Source organism: Entelurus aequoreus, linkage group LG17, assembly GCF_033978785.1.
Source record: "Entelurus aequoreus isolate RoL-2023_Sb linkage group LG17, RoL_Eaeq_v1.1, whole genome shotgun sequence".
Taxonomy (NCBI): domain Eukaryota; kingdom Metazoa; phylum Chordata; class Actinopteri; order Syngnathiformes; family Syngnathidae; genus Entelurus; species Entelurus aequoreus.
This window is the reverse complement of record NC_084747.1, coordinates 22,402,286-22,423,673: the sequence shown is the minus strand read 5'-3', so window position 1 is coordinate 22,423,673 and position 21,388 is coordinate 22,402,286. Positions and strand designations below refer to the sequence as shown.

Sequence of the window (21,388 nt, the reverse complement as noted above, 5' to 3'; positions counted from 1 at the left end):
AGACTAGACTGGACCTAAACCAGACCAGGATAAAGACCAGAATGGTCAAAAACTAGACCAAGAAAAAGACTACAGCCAAAGACCAGAATGGACCTAAACCAGACCGATAAAGACCAAAATTGACATAAATTGAACAAGAAAAAAACTAGACTGGACCTAAACCAGACCACGATAAGGGCCAAAATGGATGAAAACTAAACCAAGGAAAGGACCAGAATGGATGTAAACTAGACCAAGAAAAATACTAAACCAGACAAAGCTAAAGACCAGAATGGACCTAAACCAGACCACGCTAAAGACCAGAATGGACATAAATTGATCAAGAAAAAGACTAGACACACCTAAACTAGACCAAGAAAAAGACTAGACTGGACCTAAACCAGACCAGGATAAAGACCAGAATGGACAAAAACTAGACCAAGAAAAAGACTACAGCCAAAGACCAGAATGGACCTAAACCAGACCACGCTAAAGACCAGAATGGACATAAATTGATCAAGAAAAAGACTAGACACACCTAAACTAGACCAAGAAAAAGACTAGACTGGACCTAAACCAGACCAGGATAAAGACCAGAATGGACAAAAACTAGACCAAGAAAAAGACTACAGCCAAAGACCAGAATGGACCTAAACCAGACCACGCTAAAGACCAGAATGGACATAAATTGATCAAGAAAAAGACTAGACACACCTAAACTAGACCACGTAAAAGACCAAAATGGATGTAAACTAGACCAAGAAAAAGACTAGACACACCTAAACTAGACCATGTAAAAGACCAAAACGGATGTAAACTAGACCAAGAAAAAGACTAGACACACCTAAACTAGACCATGTAAAAGACAAAAATGGATGTAAACTAGACCAAGAAAAAGACTAGACTGGACCTAAACCAGACTAGGCTAAAGACCAGAATGGATGTAAACTAGACCAAGAAAAAGACAAGACTGGACCTAAACCAGAATTGTGGTCTTTATCTTGCTCTGGTTTTGGTCCAGTCTGGTCTGGTTAACATCCAGGCTGTTTTCTTTCTATTGTAAATAAATAAATAAATGTCTCTTTATTTTTCTTTGTTTGCCATTGCTAAAAAAACAAAACAATTCAATAATCAATGTTATAATGAATTATTGACCTATTGCAATTATTTCAAATATTTCACTTTAAAATGTTTTATGCGGGAAATATTGCAGAAAATATTGTGTGGTTGCCGTACAAAAACATCAACGTTTTCTTTGACAAAAGAGCATGAAACAAACAAAATAATAGTTCAAATGTAAAATGGACAGAAATATCGGAAGTTGAGCTCGTAACTTAAGTGTTGTAAGTAAAAAAAAACAACATAAAAATGTATCACTTTCTGAGTGGGGCACCTTTTGGATCCCAAATATATTTCATGGGATTTTATTGATCTTTTCACTGTGATGACTCAAAAATAATAATGAATTAAAATCAATGGTGTCCTGCATTATTGATCTTTTTAAGGCTCTAATGACTTCACATCAAACATTGCTTTCTGAATGTTTTGGGCAGTGGGGGAAATACTGCATATTTTACTTTTATTATAAAAAACTAAGTTGTCTTTGACAGAAAAGGCATAAAACCTTTTTTTTATTTTATTTAACTTTATACCAACCTGAAGTTGATATACTGTACAGATTTACTGTAAGCGTTAAATAAAAATAATAATAATTTGACTTGTTTTTAACATTTTAATGACTTAGACCCTTTATGGTCCCCGGGAGCCCTAAAGGTAAAAAAAAAAAAAAAAAAAAAAAAATCCATATATTTTGTTATGGTTTGAAAAGGAAAAATATCAAAATGGCCCCCGCATGCTTTAATTTTTCCGTGTTTGGCCCTCATTGGAAAAAGTTTGGACACCCCTGCTCTACGTCATGTGACGACTCTTCTCGTAAACATTTCTTCTACGTCATGTGACTTTTCCCGTAAATATTTATTCTACGTCGTGACTTCTACGTAAAAAAATATTCTGCGGATCTTCTGGTAAACATTTCCTCTACGTCAGGGGTGTCCAAACTTTCTCCACGGAGGGCCGCATTCTAAAAAATCAAAGCAAGCAGGGGCCATTTTGATATTTTTTTATTTAAAAAACCAATACAATATATGTATAAAAAAGATACATTTAGGCCTCCACTCAGGCTTGATCCTGGGGACTCCAAAGGGTTTTGGTCAAAAAAATATAACAAATGTGTCATTATTCAGTATTATTATTTGTATTATTATTCAAGTTTTAAATCTCTAGATCAACATGAGGTCTATCTGTCAATATAATGGTTTTAAAGATTTAAGTTGTATGCTCTTTTTGTCAAAGAAAACACAGTTTTTTTAATGGAAAAAATACAAAATATGCAATATTTTCACACAATAAAATTTTCAAGTGGAATATTCGAGATTATATAATAATTGGAGTTTTAAAAAGGTCAATAACTCATAACAACATTGATTTTAATTCATTATTATTTTTTGAGCAATGACACTTAAAAACAAATCACATTAAAATTATTGGGGATCCAAATAATTAAAGTGTCAAAAAATAAATTATATATTTTTTTCTACTGTTTACTTTTAACACAACAATCTCGAGATCAACTTCAGATCTATCCGTCAATTATACGTTTTATTGTTGTTTATGTTTTTCGTTTTAGGCCCTTTAAAAAAAAAACAGCTCAGTTTTTTATATGGCAAACACAAAATATGCAACATTTTCCCCAAAAATATCTCAAATGTGACGTAATTGGAGCCTTGAATAGGTCAATAATTCATAACGACATTGATTTTGATTCATTATTATTTTTTGAGCAATGACACTTAAAAACAAATCACATTAAAATTATTGGGGATCCAAATAATTATAGTGTTAAAAAATAAATTATATATTTTTTTCTACTGCTTACTTTTAACACAATAATCTCGAGATCAACTTCAGATCTATCCGTCAATTATACGTTTTATTGTTGTTTGTTTGTCGTTTTAGGACCTTTAAAAAAAAAACAGCTCAGTTTTTTATACGGCAAACACAAAATATGCAACATTTTCCCCAAAAATATCTCAAATGTGACGTAATTGGAGCCTTGAATAGGTCAATAATTCATAATGACGTTGATTTTGATTCATTATTATTTTTTAAAGAAAGAAACAGCCTGCATGGCAGCTTTGTGTTATTTGAGTCAACATTGCAACATTTTCTTGTTACATTTCACCTGTTTGCTCTTTTATACCACTTATCATGTTTTGAATTTTTTTTCAATCGTATTTTTTAAATTTGTGCCGTGGGGCCGTTAAAAAATGACCTGCGGGCCACAAATGGCCCCCGGGCCGCACTTTGGACACCGACGGCGTTTCTGGGTGTTGTTGATAAACGGTTTTCGCCTTGCATAGGAGAGTTTGAACTTGCACTTACAGATGTAGCGACCAACTGTAGTTACTGACAGTGGGTTTCTGAAGTGTTCCATGTGGTGATATCCTTTACACACTGATGTCACTTTTGATGCGGTACTGCCTGAGGGATGGAAGGTCCGTAATATCATGGCTTACGTGCAGTGATTTCTCCACATTCTCTGAACCCTTTGATGATATTACGGAGCGTAGATGGTGAAATCCCGAAATTCCTTGCAACAGCTGCTTGAGAAAGGTTGTTCTTAAACTGTTCAACAATTTGCTCAGGCATTTGTTGACAAAGTGGTGACCCTCGCCCCATCCTTGTTTGTGAACGACTGAGCATTTCATGGAATCTACTTTTATACCCAATCATGGCACCCACCTGTTCCCAATTTGCCTGTTTGATGAGCATTCCTCAACTTTATCAGTATTTATTGCCACCTTTCCCAACTTCTTTGTCACGTGTTGCTGCCATCAAATTCTAAAGTTAATGATTATTTGCAGAAAAAAAAAAGTGGATCAGTTTGAACATCAAATATGTTGTCTTTGTAGAATATTCCGATAATATCCCGTAAATATTTCTTCTACGTAAAAAAAAAATAATTCTGCGAGACTTCCGGTAAACATTTCCTCTAGGTCAGGGGTGTCATACGTACGGCTCGCCAACAGGTTTTTATTACGGGATGAGTTTGTCTAGTATAAAAATGAGCCGACATTTCTGAATGAAAGAAACTGCTGTTCTGAATGTGTCCACTAGATGTCACAATAGCAATTCTTTGTATGTTTGTAGATAATGCTGATTGATTGATTGATCGAGACTTTTATTAGTAGGTTGCACAGTGAAGTACATATTCCGTACAATTGACCACTAAATGGTAACACCCGAATAAGTTTTTCAACTTGTTTAAGTCGGGGTCCACTTAAATTGATTCATGATACAGATATATACTATCAGATATATACTATCATCATAATACAGTCATCACACAAGATAATCACATTGAATTATTTACAATCAGGGGTGTGGAGGGGGGGTGGATATGGACATCAAGTAGAGGACATAGAGAGAGAGAGAGAGGGAGGGAGAGAGAGAGAGAGAGAGAGAGATCAGAAGGCATAAGAAAAAGAAAAAGTATCTGCATTTGATTGTTTACATTTGATTATTAGCAATCCGGGGAGGGTGTTAGTTTAGGGTTGTAGCTGCCTGGAGGTGAACTTTTAGTGCGGTTTTGAAGGAGGATAGAGATGCCCTTTCTTTTACACCTGTTGGGAGCGCATTCCACATTGATGTGGCATAGAAAGAGAATGAGTTAAGACCTTTGTTAGTTCGGAATCTGGGTTTAACGTGGTTAGTGGAGCTCCCCCTGGTGTTGTGGTTATGGCGGTCATTTACGTTAAGGAAGTAGTTTGACATGTACTTCGGTATCAGGGAGGTGTAGCGGATTTTATAGACTAGGCTCAGTGCAAGTTGTTTAACTCTGTCCTCCACCCTGAGCCAGCCCACTTTGGAGAAGTGGGTAGGAGTGAGGTGGGATCTGGGGTGGAGGTCTAGAAGTAATCTGACTAGCTTGTTCTGAGATGTTTGGAGTTTAGATTTGAGGGTTTTGGAGGTGCTAGGGTACCAGGAGGTGCATGCGTAATCGAAAAAGGGTTGAACGAGAGTTCCCGCCAGAATCCTCATGGTGCTTTTGTTGACCAGAGAGGAGATTCTGTAGAGAAATCTCGTTCGTTGGTTAACCTTTTTGATGACCTTGGTTGCCATTTTATCACAGGAAAGGTTAGCCTCTAGAATGGAACCTAGGTAGGTGACCTCATCTTTCCTGGTGATAACAATGTCACCTACATTTATGGTGACGTCATTGACTTTCTTAAGGTTGATGTGGGACCCAAACAGGATGGATTCAGTTTTACCCAAGTGTATGGATAGCTTGTCAGCGAGCCAGGTGCAAGTTCTACACAGCTCAGCACTGAGGATTTTCTCCACCTGTGACTTGTCCTTGTCTGATACCAGCAGGGCCGAGTCATCCGCAAACAAGAACAATTCAGTCGCATGCTGATGACATGTGGTTTATGTATGTTAGGAACAGTAAAGGTCCCAATATACTGCCTTGGGGGACTCCACAGCTCACCGAGAGGGGGGGGGGACACGGTGCCGTTCACCTCTACCACCTGTTCCCTCCCCTCCAAGTAAGACTGCATCCAGCTCCATGAGGTTTTGTTCAATCCGATTGCTCTGAGCTTATCCAACAGTATAGCGTGGTTAACGGTGTCAAAGACCTTCTGAAGGTCCAGCATGACCATGCCGCAGTATTTGCCCGCGTCCACCTCATGTTTGATGTGGTCGCTCACATAGAGAAGGCATGTGTCAGTGGAGTGGTTAGTTCTGAAGTCAGATAGAGAAGGCATGTGTCAGTGGAGTGGTTAGTTCTGAAGTCAGATAGAGAAGGCATGTGTCAGTGGAGTGGTTAGTTCTGAGGTCAGATAGAGAAGGCATGTGTCAGTGGAGTGGTTAGTTCTGAAGTCAGATAGAGAAGGCATGTGTCAGTGGAGTGGTTAGTTCTGAAGTCAGATAGAGAAGGCATGTGTCAGTGGAGTGGTTAGTTCTGAAGTCAGATAGAGAAGGCATGTGTCAGTGGAGTGGTTAGTTCTGAAGTCAGATAGAGAAGGCATGTGTCAGTGGAGTGGTTAGTTCTGAAGTCAGATAGAGAAGGCATGTGTCAGTGGAGTGGTTAGTTCTGAAGTCAGATAGAGAAGGCATGTGTCAGTGGAGTGGTTAGTTCTGAAGTCAGATAGAGAAGGCATGTGTCAGTGGAGTGGTTAGTTCTGAGGTCAGATAGAGAAGGCATGTGTCAGTGGAGTGGTTAGTTCTGAAGTCAGATAGAGAAGGCATGTGTCAGTGGAGTGGTTAGTTCTGAAGTCGGATAGAGAAGGCATGTGTCAGTGGAGTGGTTAGTTCTGAAGCTGGATTGGAATTTGTACATGAGTTTATTAGTGGCAAGGTAACTATCGACCTGTTCATAAACTATTTTCTCCATTACTTTGGAAACGGAACTGAGAATAGAAACAGGTCTGTAGTTGCCAGGTTCCAATTTGCTTCCTTTTTTAAAGAGGGGAGTTACTCTTGCTATCTTAAAATCTTTTGGTACTTGGCCTTGTGTAATTGATAGGTTTATTATGTGCGTGATGATCGGGGCAATGATGGAGGCAGAGTCCCTGAGGAATCTGGAGGGAATATTATCCAGGCCGGTGGCCTTGTTAGGGTGGAGCGCGCTCAATTTTTTTAAACACCTCATCAGCTGTGACCATTTCTAATTTGAAATCACCGTTGGATACTCCTAGCTTTCTGTAGAAGGCTTTAATGTGTTCTACACCAAAGCGACCAGAGTGGTGGGACAGCTCGTGGGACATTTTATCACAGGAAAGGTTACATATGTTAAATAAAATAAACCGCATGATGTCAGTGCACCAGTCGAAGAAAACGAGCAAAATACATCAATAACATCCTGTCATTTGATTTTGATATTCATTTTGTATCTTGATAGATTGAAAATGAACAGCAATGAGTTGACTGATGAACATTATTACATCATTTATACAGAAAGATAGAATACTATTAAACGCAACATGTAAAAATATTATTTGTACATTTTCAGAATGTGCTTGTGTTTTTAAACAAAAAACAATCTGAAGTTGCCTTTATTTTGAAGTTATCGTGCCGTGATTTGACCTGTCGGGCCCACTTGGGAGCAGACTTGTCTCCATGCGGCCCCCCATCTAACATGACTTTGACACCCCTGATCTAGGTCATGTGACTCGTCTCAGTAGTACCAGTCTACATCATTGTCATGTGACTTTTCTACGTGAAGATTTGACGTAAAAATGCATTTGAGTCGTCAAAATGTCCTTTTCTATGTCATCTAATAGACAATGTCTCATTGGTGGTGACATCTATCAACATGAGGGTGATTTGTCACATTGACTGTGTGTCGCTTTTAAAAGTGCTCCCCCTCTGGTCAACATATGAAATAACAAGTGTGTGTAAGAAATTGAAATGTGCCCCCTTTGGCCAAAATTAATTTAAAAATAAATAAATAAATATGTATTTAGAGACATACTGTAATAACTTGAAATAAATAATGAAAATTAAAAAATAATTACAAACAAAAAAAATCTAAATGAACTAAAAGTCTTTTTCTCACAATGTGTTGGCTTTTTCTTATCAAATTGGGAACAATTTCTCATATTCTTTCTGTTTCTGTAATACTGCAATATTTTCTCGTAAAATTACTTTATGTAAAATTATGACTTTTTAATGCAAAACGGTGACATTTTTGTCATAAAAAATTCTGACTTTTATTACAATATTGCCAATTTTTTTGGGTTGTTCTAGTAAAATAGTGACATGTTTTGAGTAAAATGATGACCTGTCATCATTTTGCCAAGTAAAATGACAATTATTATTATAATATTGCCAAAAGTTTAAGGTTTTCTTACAAAATGGTGCCTTTGGTCGAGTAAAATTACGACTCTTTTCATAGAATTGCCAAAATGTTAAGCTTTTCTTGTAAAATTGCAAGTTTTACTGTGTAAAATTCCAACCTTTATCATAAAATTGCACAAATATTCAGTTTTTCTTGTAAAATTTTGACTTGCGTTGAGTACAATTACGACTTTTATTATAATACTGCCAAAATTATTTTCTACGTGAATATTTGACGTAAAAATGCATTTGAGTCGTCAAAATGTCCTTTTCTATGTCATGTGACTATCCTACTGGCTCATCAGGTCACGTGACCAAACACCCTGTGTAGAAAAATAGTCGAAGTTTATTGCAATAAAAGAGCGTCACATGCGGCAGGTGTCGTGGAAGGCCTCCAGGGTCCTAAAGTCCCTCCACGTGGGCGGAAGTCCGTCCTGCAGGAAGTGACCACAGCGCTGACAGGGAGACTGGAAGAGTTTGATGTAGCTCCTCAGCCAAGTCTGGACAACACACAGCAGGCGTCACCACCACCACACCACACCAGGCGAAGAAGAAGCCTCACCATGAAGGAGCGCACCACCACCTCGGGCATCTGAGGCAGCTGGTAGTGCAGCAGGGCGGTGGTGGCGTGGTCCGTTACCTAGCAACCACAGAGCCAATCACAGCGCTGTCGTTGGGAGGCTCCTCAAGCGGGACTCACCTTCTGGAAGACTTGGTGCTGGGACTTGGTCCAGATGTCCAGCTGGGAGGGACACACAACAAGGACACGTTACCACGGAAACGGCGAAGTCCACTTCCGAGTCGGTGACGACCCCTGACCTTTCCGTCGTCGGTGTAAACGTTCTCGTTGAAGCCTCGGACCAACGTTCTGTCAATGAACAGTGAACGCATCACAACGATCGCTTTCAGCACCTTGCCCAGGGTCACCTGACAGGAAGTCACACATCAGCACACGTGTGTGTGTGTTCTTGTATTTCTCCCCTTCTTGAGACACGGAGAAGGAAAAGTATCTTCCATATGAGGAGGTGTGAACAAGTGATGACATAAATCAATAGACAATGTCTCATTGGTGGTGACATCTATCAACATAAGGGTGATTTGTCACATTGACTGTGTGTCGCTTTTAAAAGTGCTCCCCCTCTGGTCAACATATGAAATAACAAGTGTGTGTAAAAATTAGAAGTGCTCCCCCTCTGGCCAACATATGAAATAACAAGTGTGTGTAAAAATTAGAAGTGCTCCCCCTCTGGCCAACATATGAAATAACAAGTGTGTGTAAAAATTAGAAGTGCGCCCCCTCTGGTCAACATATGAAATAACAAGTGTGTGTAAAAATTAGAAGTGCTCCCCCTCTGGTCAACATATGAAATAACAAGTGTGTGTAAAAATTAGAAGTGCTCCCCCTCTGGTCAACATATGAAATAACAAGTGTGTGTAAAAAGTAGAAGTGCTCCCCCTCTGGTCAACATATGAAATAACAAGTGTGTGTGAAAATTTGAAGTGCTCCCCCTCTGGTCAACATATGAAATAACAAGTGTGTGTAAAAAGTAGAAGTGCTCCCCCTCTGGTCAACATATGAAATAACAAGTGTGTGTAAAAATTAGAAGTGCGCCCCCTCTGGCCAACATATGAAATAACAAGTGTGTGTAAAAATTTGAAATGCGCCCCTCTAGTCAACATATGAAATAACAAGTGTGTGTAAAAATTTGAAGTGCGCCCCCTCTGGTCAACATATGAAATAACAAGTGTGTGTAAGAAATTAGAAGTGCTCCCCCTCTGGTCAACATATGAAATAACAAGTGTGTGTAAAAATTTGAAGTGCGCCCGCTCTGGTCAACATATGAAATAACAAGTGTGTGTAAAAATTAGAAGTGCTCCCCCTCTGGTCAACATATGAAATAACAAGTGTGTGTAAAAATTAGAAGTGCTCCCCCTCTGGCCAACATATGAAATAACAAGTGTGTGTAAAAATTAGAAGTGCGCCCCCTCTGGCCAACATATGAAATAACAAGTGTGTGTAAAAATTAGAAGTGCTCCCCCTCTGGCCAACATATGAAATAACAAGTGTATGTAAAAAGTAGAAGTGCTCCCCCTCTGGTCAACATATGAAATAACAAGTGTATGTAAAAATTAGAAGTGCTCCCTCTCTGGCCAACATATGAATAACAAGTGTGTGTAAAAAGTAGAAGTGCTCCCCCTCTGGCCAACATATGAAATAACAAGTGTGTGTAAAAATTAGAAGTGCTCCCCCTCTGGTCAACATATGAAATAACAAGTGTGTGTAAAAATTAGAAGTGCTCCCCCTCTGGTCTACATATGAAATAACAAGTGTGTGTAAAAATTAGAAGTGCTCCCCCTCTGGTCAACATATGAAATAACAAGTGTGTGTAAAAATTAGAAGTGCGCCCCCTCTAGTCAACATATGAAATAACAAGTGTGTGTAAAAATTAGAAGTGCGCCCCCTCTGGTGAACATATGAAATAACAAGTGTGTGTAAAAATTAGAAGTGCTCCCCCTCTGGTCAACATATGAAATAACAAGTGTGTGTAAAAATTAGAAGTGCTCCCCCTCTGGCCAACATATGAAATAACAAGTGTGTGTAAAAATTAGAAGTGCTCCCCCTCTGGTCAACATATGAAATAACAAGTGTGTGTAAAAATTAGAAGTGCTCCCCCTCTGGTCAACATATGAAATAACAAGTGTGTGTAAAAATTAGAAGTGCTCCCCCTCTGGTCAACATATGAAATAAGTGTGTGTAAAAATTAGAAGTGCTCCCCCTCTGGCCAACATATGAAATAACAAGTGTGTGTAAAAAGTAGAAGTGCTCCCCCTCTGGTCAACATATGAAATAACAAGTGTGTGTAAAAATTAGAAGTGCTCCCCCTCTGGTCAACATATGAAATAACAAGTGTGTGTAAAAAGTAGAAGTGCTCCCCCTCTGGCCAACATATGAAATAACAAGTGTGTGTAAAAATTTGAAGTGCGCCCCCTCTGGTCAACATATGAAATAACAAGTGTGTGTAAAAAGTAGAAGTGTGCCCCCTCTGGCCAACATATGAAATAACAAGTGTGTGTAAAAACTTGAAGTGCGCCCCCTCTGGTCAACATATGAAATAACAAGTGTGTGTAAAAATTTGAAGTGCGCCCCCTCTGGTCAACATATGAAATAACAAGTGTGTGTAAAAATTAGAAGTGCTCCCCCTCTGGTCAACATATGAAATAACAAGTGTGTGTAAAAAGTAGAAGTGCTCCCCCTCTGGTCAACATATGAAATAACAAGTGTGTGTAAAAATTAGAAGTGCTCCCCCTCTGGCCAACATATGAAATAACAAGTGTGTGTAAAAATTAGAAGTGCGCCCCCTCTGGCCAACATATGAAATAACAAGTGTGTGTAAAAATTAGAAGTGCTCCCCCTCTGGCCAACATATGAAATAACAAGTGTGTGTAAAAAGTAGAAGTGCTCCCCCTCTGGTCAACATATGAAATAACAAGTGTATGTAAAAATTAGAAGTGCTCCCTCTCTGGCCAACATATGAATAACAAGTGTGTGTAAAAAGTAGAAGTGCTCCCCCTCTGGCCAATATATGAAATAACAAGTGTGTGTAAAAATTAGAAGTGCTCCCCCTCTGGTCAACATATGAAATAACAAGTGTGTGTAAAAATTAGAAGTGCTCCCCCTCTGGTCTACATATGAAATAACAAGTGTGCGTAAAAATTAGAAGTGCTCCCCCTCTGGTCAACATATGAAATAACAAGTGTGTGTAAAAATTAGAAGTGCGCCCCCTCTAGTCAACATATGAAATAACAAGTGTGTGTAAAAATTAGAAGTGCACCCCTCTAGTGAACATATGAAATAACAAGTGTGTGTAAAAATTAGAAGTGCTCCCCCTCTGGTCAACATATGAAATAACAAGTGTGTGTAAAAATTAGAAGTGCTCCCCCTCTGGCCAACATATGAAATAACAAGTGTGTGTAAAAATTAGAAGTGCTCCCCCTCTGGTCAACATATGAAATAACAAGTGTGTGTAAAAATTAGAAGTGCTCCCCCTCTGGTCAACATATGAAATAACAAGTGTGTGTAAAAATTAGAAGTGCTCCCCCTCTGGTCAACATATGAAATAACAAGTGTGTGTAAAAATTAGAAGTGCTCCCCCTCTGGCCAACATATGAAATAACAAGTGTGTGTAAAAAGTAGAAGTGCTCCCCCTCTGGTCAACATATGAAATAACAAGTGTGTGTAAAAAGTAGAAGTGCTCCCCCTCTGGTCAACATATGAAATAACAAGTGTGTGTAAAAATTAGAAGTGCGCCCCCTCTGGTCAACATATGAAATAACAAGTGTGTGTAAAAAGTAGAAGTGCTCCCCCTCTGGCCAACATATGAAATAACAAGTGTGTGTAAAAATTTGAAGTGCGCCCCCTCTGGTCAACATATGAAATAACAAGTGTGTGTAAAAAGTAGAAGTGTGCCCCCTCTGGCCAACATAGGAAATAACAAGTGTGTGTAAAAATTTGAAGTGCGCCCCCTCTGGTCAACATATGAAATAACAAGTGTGTGTAAAAATTTGAAGTGCGCCCCCTCTGGTCAACATATGAAATAACAAGTGTGTGTAAAAATTAGAAGTGCTCCCCCTCTGGTCAACATATGAAATAACAAGTGTGTGTAAAAAGTAGAAGTGCTCCCCCTCTGGTCAACATATGAAATAACAAGTGTGTGTAAAAATTAGAAGTGCTCCCCCTCTGGTCAACATATGAAATAACAAGTGTGTGTAAAAATTTGAAGTGCTCCCCCTCTGGCCAACATATGAAATAACAAGTGTGTGTAAAAAGTAGAAGTGCTCCCCCTCTGGCCAACATATGAAATAACAAGTGTGTGTAAAAAGTAGAAGTGCTCCCCCTCTGGCCAACATATGAAATAACAAGTGTGTGTAAAAAGTAGAAGTGCGCCCCCTCTGGTCAACATATGAAATAACAAGTGTGTGTAAAAATTTGAAGTGCGCCCCCTCTGGTGAACATATGAAATAACAAGTGTGTGTAAAAAGTAGAAGTGCTCCCCCTCTGGCCAACATATGAAATAACAAGTGTGTGTAAAAAGTAGAAGTGCTCCCCCTCTGGCCAACATATGAAATAACAAGTGTGTGTAAAAATTAGAAGTGCGCCCCCTCTGGTCAACATATGAAATAACAAGTGTGTGTAAAAATTTGAAGTGCGCCCCCTCTGGTGAACATATGAAATAAGTGTGTGGAAGAAATTGAAATGCGCCCCCTTTGGCCAAAATTTATGAAATTTTTTTTTTTTTAATTTAGAGACTTACTGTAATAACTTCAAGTAAATAATGAAGATTAAAAAATAATTACAAACAAAAAAACTCTAAATGAACCAAAAGCAGTCTTTTTGTCACACTGTGTCGACTTTTTTCTTATAAATTGGGGACAATTTCTCATTCTTTCTGTTTTCTGTAATATTTTCCTCATAAAATTAATTTTTTATGTAAAATTACTTTTTAATGCAAAACAGTGACATTTTTGTCATAAAAAATTCTGACTTTTATTACAATATTGCCAATTTTTTTGGGTTGTTCTAGTAAAATAGTGACATGTTTTGAGTAAAATGATGACTTGTCATCATTTTGCCAAGTAAAATGACAATTATTATTATAATATTGCCAAAAGTTTAAGGTTTTCTTACAAAATGGTGCCTTTTGTCGAGTAAAATTACGACTCTTTTCATAGAATTGCCAAAATGTTAAGCTTTTCCTGTAAAATTGCGACTTTTACTGAGTAAAATTCCAACCCTTATCATAAAATTGCACAAATATTCAGTTTTTCTTGTAAAATTTTGACTTGTGTTGAATACAATTACGACTTTTATTATAATACTGCCAAAATTCTAAGTTTTTCTTGTGAACTCATTTTACACAACACGCTTTTTTATATGTGCATAGTATGTATATATTATTAATGTTGTAAATACACTTCTTTATATATCTAGAAAGGCTGGTCCTAAAGAGGGAGGCATTATTCACAGGTCTCAAGAAGGTGACAAATACACAAATGTGTGTGTGTGTGTGTGTGTGTGTGCACGTACCAGCAGCACGGCAGACGTTCCATTAGGTCGGAACAGTTCAATTGTCATGTCGGGAAACATCCTTCCGATCCGAGAGATGACGTCGTCCACATACCTGAATAACAAAAACAATAGTGGGCGGGGCTCATACAGGGCCAGGGGGCGGAGTCACTCACTGAGGGGGAAGGACCAGCGTGCTGGGCTGGACCTTAGGCCGTCTTTTGGCCGACGCTCCCATCTGATTGGCTGACCGTTTGAGTGACTGCTGGTTCAACAAACCGGAGGCCAGGCCCGCGTGGTACTGCAACTACACACACACACACACACACACACACACACACACACACACACACACACACACACACACACACACACACACACACACACACACACACACACACACACACACACACACACACACACACACACACACACACACACACACACACACACACACACACACACACACACACACACACACACACACACACACACACACACAAGTACAGAGTTAACAATTATAGGAATAAAGAAGTCAATAGAGCCGGACTGAAGCTAATGCTAGCCTTTAGCCTTACCTTGTTGGACCATTTGTAGGCCTGCAGCAGCTGAGAGTAAAGAGGAGTTTTGTCCTGAACAGGGTCCAGACTGAGAAGTCCACTGTTGTGGAGCGGGTGAGACTCGGATGGTCGACCAACAAGACCACTGAGGCGCTCCAACTCGCTGACAGACACACAAGTGTGATATTATAGAGTTGTTGAGGACACGTTGTTAACTTGTGATGATGAAGTTGCATAAAGAATGTTTCACTAACACTTAGGTATACGCGGTACAAACTAGGCCTGGACCATTACGGCAAAAATAAGAATCACCATGTTTTGATTGATATTGTAATCACTAAGGATGTCCAATATATCGGCCAATAAATGCTTTAAAATTTAATATCGGAAAGTATCGGTTTCAAAATGATCGGTATCGGTTTCAAAAAGTAAAATGTATGACTTTTTAAAATGCCGCTGTGTACACGGCCGTAGGGAGAAGTACAGAGCGCCAATAAACCTTGAAGGCACTGCCTTTGCGTGCCGGCCCAGTCACATAATATCTACGGCTTTTCACGCACACAAGTGAATGCAAGGCATACTTGGTCAACAGCCATACAGGTCACACTGAGGGTGGCCGCATAAACAAGTTTAACACTGTTACAAACATGCGCCACACTGTGAACCCACACCAAACAAGAATGACAAAACACATTTCGGGAGAACATCCGCACCGTAACACAACATAAACACAACACAACAAATACCCAGAACCCCTTGCAGCACTAACTCTTCTGGGACGCTACAATATACAACCCAACTCAACCTCCTCATGCTCTCTCAGGAAGAGCATGTCCCAAATTCCAAGCTGCTGTTTTGAGGCATGTTCAAAAAAACAATGCACTTTGTGACTTCAATAATAAATATGGCAGTGCCATGTTGGCATTTTTTTACATAATTTGAGCTGATTTACACAGGTCACACTGATTTATACAGGTCACACTGAGGGTTGCCGCATAAACAACTTTAACACTGTTACAAATATGCGCCACACTGTGAACCCACACCAAACAAGAATGACAAAACACATTTCGGGAGAACATCCGCACCGTAACACAACATAACACAACAAATACCCAGAACCCCTTGCAGCACTAACTCCTCTGGGACGCTACAATATACACCCCTCTGCCCCCTCAAGCTCTCTCAGGGAGAGCATGTCCCAAATTCCAAGCTGCTGTTTTGAGGCATGTTAAACAAAAATAATGCACTTTGTGACTTCAATAATAAATATGGCAGTGCCATGTTGGCATTTTTTTCCATAATTTGAGCTGATTTACACAGGTCACACTGATTTATACAGGTCACACTGAGGGTGACCGCATAAACAACTTTAACACTGTTACAAATATGCGCCACACTGTGAACCCACACCAAACAAGAATGACAAAACACATTTCGGGAGAACATCCGCACCGTAACACAACATAAACACAACACAACAAATACCCAGAACCCTTTGCAGCACTCACTCTTCTGGGACGCTACAATATACACCCCTCTGCCCCCTCAAGCTCTCTCAGGGAGAGCATGTCCCAAATTCCAAGCTGCTGTTTTGAGGCATGTTCAAAAAAAGAATGCACTTTGTGACTTCAATAATAAATATGGCAGTGCCATGTTGGCATTTTTTTCCATAATTTGAGCTGATTTACACAGGTCACACTGAGGGTGGCCGCATAACAACTTTAACACTGTTACAAATATGCGCCACACTGCGAACCCACACCAAACAAGAATGACAAAACACATTTCGGGAGAACATCCGCACCGTAACACAACATAAACACAACACAACAAATACCCAGAACCCCTTGCAGCACTCACTCTTCTGGGACGCTACAATATACACCCCCTGCCCCCTCAAGCTCTCTCAGGGAGAGCATGTCCCAAACTCCAAGCTGCTGTTTTGAGGCATGTTCAAAAAAAGAATGCACTTTGTGACTTCAATAATAAATATGGCAGTGCCATGTTGGCATTTTTTTTACATAATTTGAGTTGATTTATTTTGGAAAACCTTGTTACATTGTTTAATGCATCACAACAAAATTAGGCATAATAATGTGTTCATTCCACCACTGTATATATCGGTATTGGTAATTAAGAGTTGGACAATATCGGAATATCGGCAAAAAAGCCATTATCGGACATCTCTAGTATTTATTGTACCACCAAAACTCAACTTTAAATGTAGTTTAAAAAAAAAAAAAAGGATAAAAATTAGGAACGAATAAACCACAAGAAGAAAAATTTAATAAAAAGTAATACATTTAAATAATAATATTTAAAAAAAAATAATACAATTCCGTTTTTTACCTTATACACTTATTTTATCACCATAGACCAGGGGTCACGAATGCGGTGCCCGCGGGCACCAGGTAGCCCGTAAGGACCAGATGAGTAGCCCGCTGGCCTGTTCTAAAAATAGCTCAAATAGCAGCACTTACCAGTGAGCTGCCTCTATTTTTTAAATTGTATTTATTTACTAGCAGGCTGGTCTCGCTTTGCTGGACATTTTTAATTCTAAGAGAGACAAAACTCAAATAGAATTTGAAAAACCAAGAAATTATTTTAAAGACTTGGTCTTCACTAACTGACAAAGAAACAGATAACAGATTTTGGGTCCGGTTCAAAGTGTGACATGATTTATTTAAAAATTTGAGTTGACTTTAGTATTTTACATGAGTTATTATTTGTACAAACATGGTGCAAAGTAATTCATGATTTGTTCAAAAATGTTAGTGGCTAGCTAGTTAAAATGGGATATTGTGATTTCACAAGACTGTCTTAGAAGTGATCATTTGAAAATGTGCAATTTGAAAAATGTGCACTTAGAGAAAATATAAAAATAAAGTGTTGCATATTGATGTTTATCTGTTTCTATATATATTTATTGTGAGAAATCATTAAGATGATCAGTGTTTCCACAAAGATAAATATCATTAATTAATAATAATAACATAGAGTTAAAGATAAATTGAGCAAATTGGCTATTTCTGGCAATTTATTTAAGTGTGTATCAAACTGGTAGCCCTTCGCATTAATCACTACCCAAGAAGTAGCTCTTGCTTTCAAAAAGGTTGCTGACCCCTGCCATAGACTGAGTGATTTTTGCGTCTAATAAAAAAATATAAAAGGTTTTGTTAATGAAATGCAAAACATTTATTGGTGCAATACATCTTTGGACAATTTTGACCAATATTTTAAGTCAGAGCATAATAATGTAAACGTATCATCCATCCATTTTCTACCGCTTGTCCCTTTCAAGTTCGTGGGGGGGTGCTGGGGTAAATGGGTTCTACTTGTATAGCGCTTTTCTACCTTCAAGGTACTCAAAGCGCTTTGACACTATTTCCACATTCACACACTGATGGCGGGAGCTGCCATGCAAGGCCCTAACCACCAGCCATCAGGAGCAAGGGTGAAGTGTCTTGCTCAAGGACACAACGGACGTGACGAGGTTGGTAGAAGGTGGGGATTGAACCAGGAGCCCTCAGGTTGCTGGCACGGCCACTCTCCCGACCTTCGCCACGCCGTCCCCGTATCAATAAGTGCTTTAAGTATATTATGCTTGTGTCGGATGCTTTTTAAAAAAACTAAACTTTATCTTGTTAGCGCAATCAGACCGGATGTGGTGCACTGGGCTATTACTGTGAGGGTGGGGGTGCTGTGCTGTTCTACTGTGAGGGTGGGGGTGCTGTGCTGTTCTTCTCAATAAAGAAAGGACTCCAGGCTGCAGAAATAATTACAAAATAGAGCGCCTTTTAAGTTGCAATCACAAAATATTGAGTAAGAATAAAAAGTATTAACAAAACTGGAATTACATTTTAGACATAATGAAAATATGAATTAAAAAAATGACAAAATGTGTGTGTATGCTTGAACTACTATACATATCACACCAATTAACTGGGAAAGTGAATACAAATAAATAATTAAAGCTGCAAGCAGCGTTGGTCGGGTCCGCCTTTTGGCAGGTGCTAGTCCTAGGTGTCCCAATACTTTTGTCCAGTGGTAGTCCTGTGTGAGACCTACATAGAGATTTTTGTTTCATGTCTCTACGATATTCCTACTGTGTCTTTTTCCTAGGTGTCGCGGCACAGTGGTTGTTTTCTTTGAAGGCGCGTAAAATCACAGCAGCGGAGCAGCTTTAGTGGTCCTAATTCCATTTCACATTGTCATTATAGGGTCTTGTGTGTAGAATTTTGAGGACAAAAAAGAAATAATTCCATTTCACGTTGTCATTAACAGCAGCGGAGCAGCATCAGAGCAGTGGTTCTTTGAAGGCTCGTAAAATCCAAACGGTAGCACGAATCTAAACGCCGTCGTCAACTTTTAATCAGAAGGGTTCAATGTCTCTCCTGTAGTAGTTTCGAAGCCGAAACGACAAACGCGCTCAGAGGAGATAATGTTTGATGTTTGGTGACCGGTTTTAACAAAAATGTTGTTTTGAAGGACGGATTGCAAACTTCCTGTTGATTTTTGCTGAAGGATGTCAATCTATGAAATGTAGGTCTAGGTGAGACCTACATAGAGGTATTTGTTTCATGTCTCTAAGACGTTCCTACCGGAAGTTACAAGCAGTTTTGTCTGAGTTTTCCTAGCTAGAGCGCAATTTTGAGTTTTGGGGTTCGTTTTTTTTTTATAGATGGCAATTTTGGTGAGTTTTGAAGTATGTTAAGGGGGTGAACTTACAGCTCAAAGAGGCTAAAATGAGTGTTTTTAGTACATTTTTGTCTTAAATGGGAAATTGCCAACTTCCTGTTGGTTTTTGCCCGAGGATGTGTCATTATGAATTGTAGGTCTAAGTGAGACCTACATACAGGTTTTTGTTTCATGTCTCTACGACCTTCCTAGTGGGAGTTACAGGCAGTTTGTTTTTTCCTAGGGGGCGCTAGAGCGCAATTTTGACTTTTGGGGTTTGGTTTTTTTTATTAGATGGCAATTTTTGCAGGTCCTGATGTGTGTGTCAACTTTGGTGAGTTTTGAAGCATGTTAAGTGGGTCAAATTAGAGTTTTTTGTGGCGGCAGAATATTAATAATAAACCTTACAATAACAATAGGTTCCTTTTGTACATGCGAACCCTAATAAGCTTTTTTTCTACTGGAATTAATCGATTGAACGTTGCTCCCCACATGCAAACGGGAAAACGGATAATGTCATTTAAATGAATTTTGAATTTTTTTAATACGTATAAAACTGTAATATTTCCCAATAAAACATTTTGGGATGTCTTTAGTACTGAAGTACTAAAATTCAGAGATTATTTATCAATGCGGTCTTCAACATCAATCTTCAAAATGAATTTAGAAAATATGTTAGGATAATTGATGTAATATAAAGACCAACAGGGAAAGGTTAACGTATTTGAGTGTTTCTAATAAAAACGGGCGAGGAGGCTCACTTCAGGTCTCTGTTGACCGCCTGCAGATTGTCCTGGAATTCGGCTATAAATTGTTTCTCCCGGTTTTCTAAGGTATCCCGGTTCTTCATGCCATCCTTCAGGGACTCGAAGACGCGGCTCACGCTGGAGCGGAGCGCCTGAATCCCGCTGATAGCGTGCGAGAAAGCGTCCAGGTTGACTTCGACACTCACCACGTCCGCCATGTTGCCTTCTTCTTCTCCGCCGCGGGCTGGTGACGTCATCAGCCGGCACACTGGTGCCGCGTTCAAGTCCTTGTGGGAAAGTTTGTTTTTGTAAAAAAAATGACTTACATGTCTCGTAAGTTAATCAAAATTGTAAAATAAACTCGCAAATGTGTCTATAATTAATTACATGTCAATTATACATATTCATATAACTATTTCACAATGTTTAATTGTTATTAATTATTTCACTTTAAATTATTTCTTTCTTTCATGAACTTATTTCACCTGGCAAAATGGGCCGTCAGAGAAGTGGATGAATGTCGGTCTATATTTTGGTGCAAAAGTGCGGAAATAACTCCAATAAATTCAATAATTACCTGTAGTTCAGTGGAGTCAAACTCATTTGGGGCCACACTGCAGTAATGGCTGCCGTCAAAAAGCCCTTTGTATATATAATCACATTTTGAAATGACTAATTACATTGTTAAATATAGAATCCATCCATCCATTTTCTTCCGCTTATCCGGGGTCTGGTCGCGGGTGCAGCAGCCTAAGCAGGGAAGCCCAGACTTCCCTCTCCCCAGCCACTTCGTCCAGCTCTTCCCGGGGGATCCCGAGGCGTTCCCAGGCCAGCCGGGAGACATAGTCTTCCCAACAAGTCCTGGGTCTTCCCCGTGCCCTAAACACCTCCCTAGGGAGGCGTTCAATGACATTAAATTAATTAATGACACATTTGAATATTTAATTTCAACTTCAATGAATAATAACACATTTCAATCAATATTTAAAGATGTATTATTTATTCAATTCTGTCCATAGTGAAGATATGTCCTAATAGATTTGACTAATTGTCTTTTCAGGGTAAAAATTAATAATTAGACTGGAAAGCATCATGCTTATTAGGTAACAATATCCCTTTGTTGCACCAGATGAATAATATTAAAGGAATATGAATGAATATTGCACCGTGTCTATGTTATCAACAGTTTATCAGTTTGACACCCACAGAAAGGGGCGTGGCCTGTCACTTTAAGAAGTTACTCCAAACATTCGAGCGAAGTGTGAAAAAGGAAGATTAACATAAAGAGCTTTAACAGGTGTGTGTGTGTGTGTGTGTGTGTGTGTGTCTTTAATGAAAACACAGACCTCAGAAGGGTTCCTAATAAACTGGCAGTGGACGGCCTCCAATCAGAGGAGCTCTCCTGTGGCCATGAAGTGGTTGGGGGGCGGGGCCGAGGTAAGAAGAGACAGAAGCATCAG

At 39.1% G+C, this 21,388-nt stretch overlaps 1 protein-coding gene across 2 annotated transcripts; it reads right to left on the bottom strand.

The window, feature by feature from the left end:
* Nucleotides 1–8,204: 8,204 nt before the first annotated feature.
* LOC133631938 (mediator of RNA polymerase II transcription subunit 27-like) lies at nucleotides 8,205–20,194 on the bottom strand. Of its 2 annotated transcripts, none has more exons than XM_062024134.1 (8): nucleotides 19,944–20,194; nucleotides 14,521–14,665; nucleotides 14,119–14,249; nucleotides 13,964–14,057; nucleotides 8,698–8,805; nucleotides 8,579–8,620; nucleotides 8,441–8,518; nucleotides 8,205–8,378 (listed from the first exon to the last, which is right to left on the bottom strand). In XM_062024134.1, exons 1-8 carry the CDS (start codon nucleotides 20,183–20,185, stop codon nucleotides 8,244–8,246), a joined length of 975 nt encoding a protein of 324 aa, XP_061880118.1. In that variant the 5' UTR covers nucleotides 20,186–20,194; the 3' UTR covers nucleotides 8,205–8,243. The 2 variants fall into 2 exon arrangements, with proteins under 2 accessions (XP_061880118.1, XP_061880119.1); XM_062024135.1 differs by having other exon boundaries at nucleotides 8,698–8,746.
* Between the last annotated feature and the right edge of the window lie 1,194 nt (nucleotides 20,195–21,388).

Bases quoted from the DNA above. Each gene is read 5' to 3' on its own strand.
- LOC133631938 (XM_062024134.1), bottom strand. From the start codon at position 20,185: ATGACGTCACCAGCCCGCGGCGGAGAAGAAGAAGGCAACATGGCGGAC. The intron at 8,806-13,963 runs GTACGTGCACAC...ACTTCCTGTCAG, and splicing joins GAACGTCTGCCGTGCTGCTG to GTGACCCTGGGCAAGGTGCT. The intron at 8,379-8,440 runs GTGAGGCTTCTT...TGTGTTGTCCAG, and splicing joins TGGTGGTGCGCTCCTTCATG to ACTTGGCTGAGGAGCTACAT.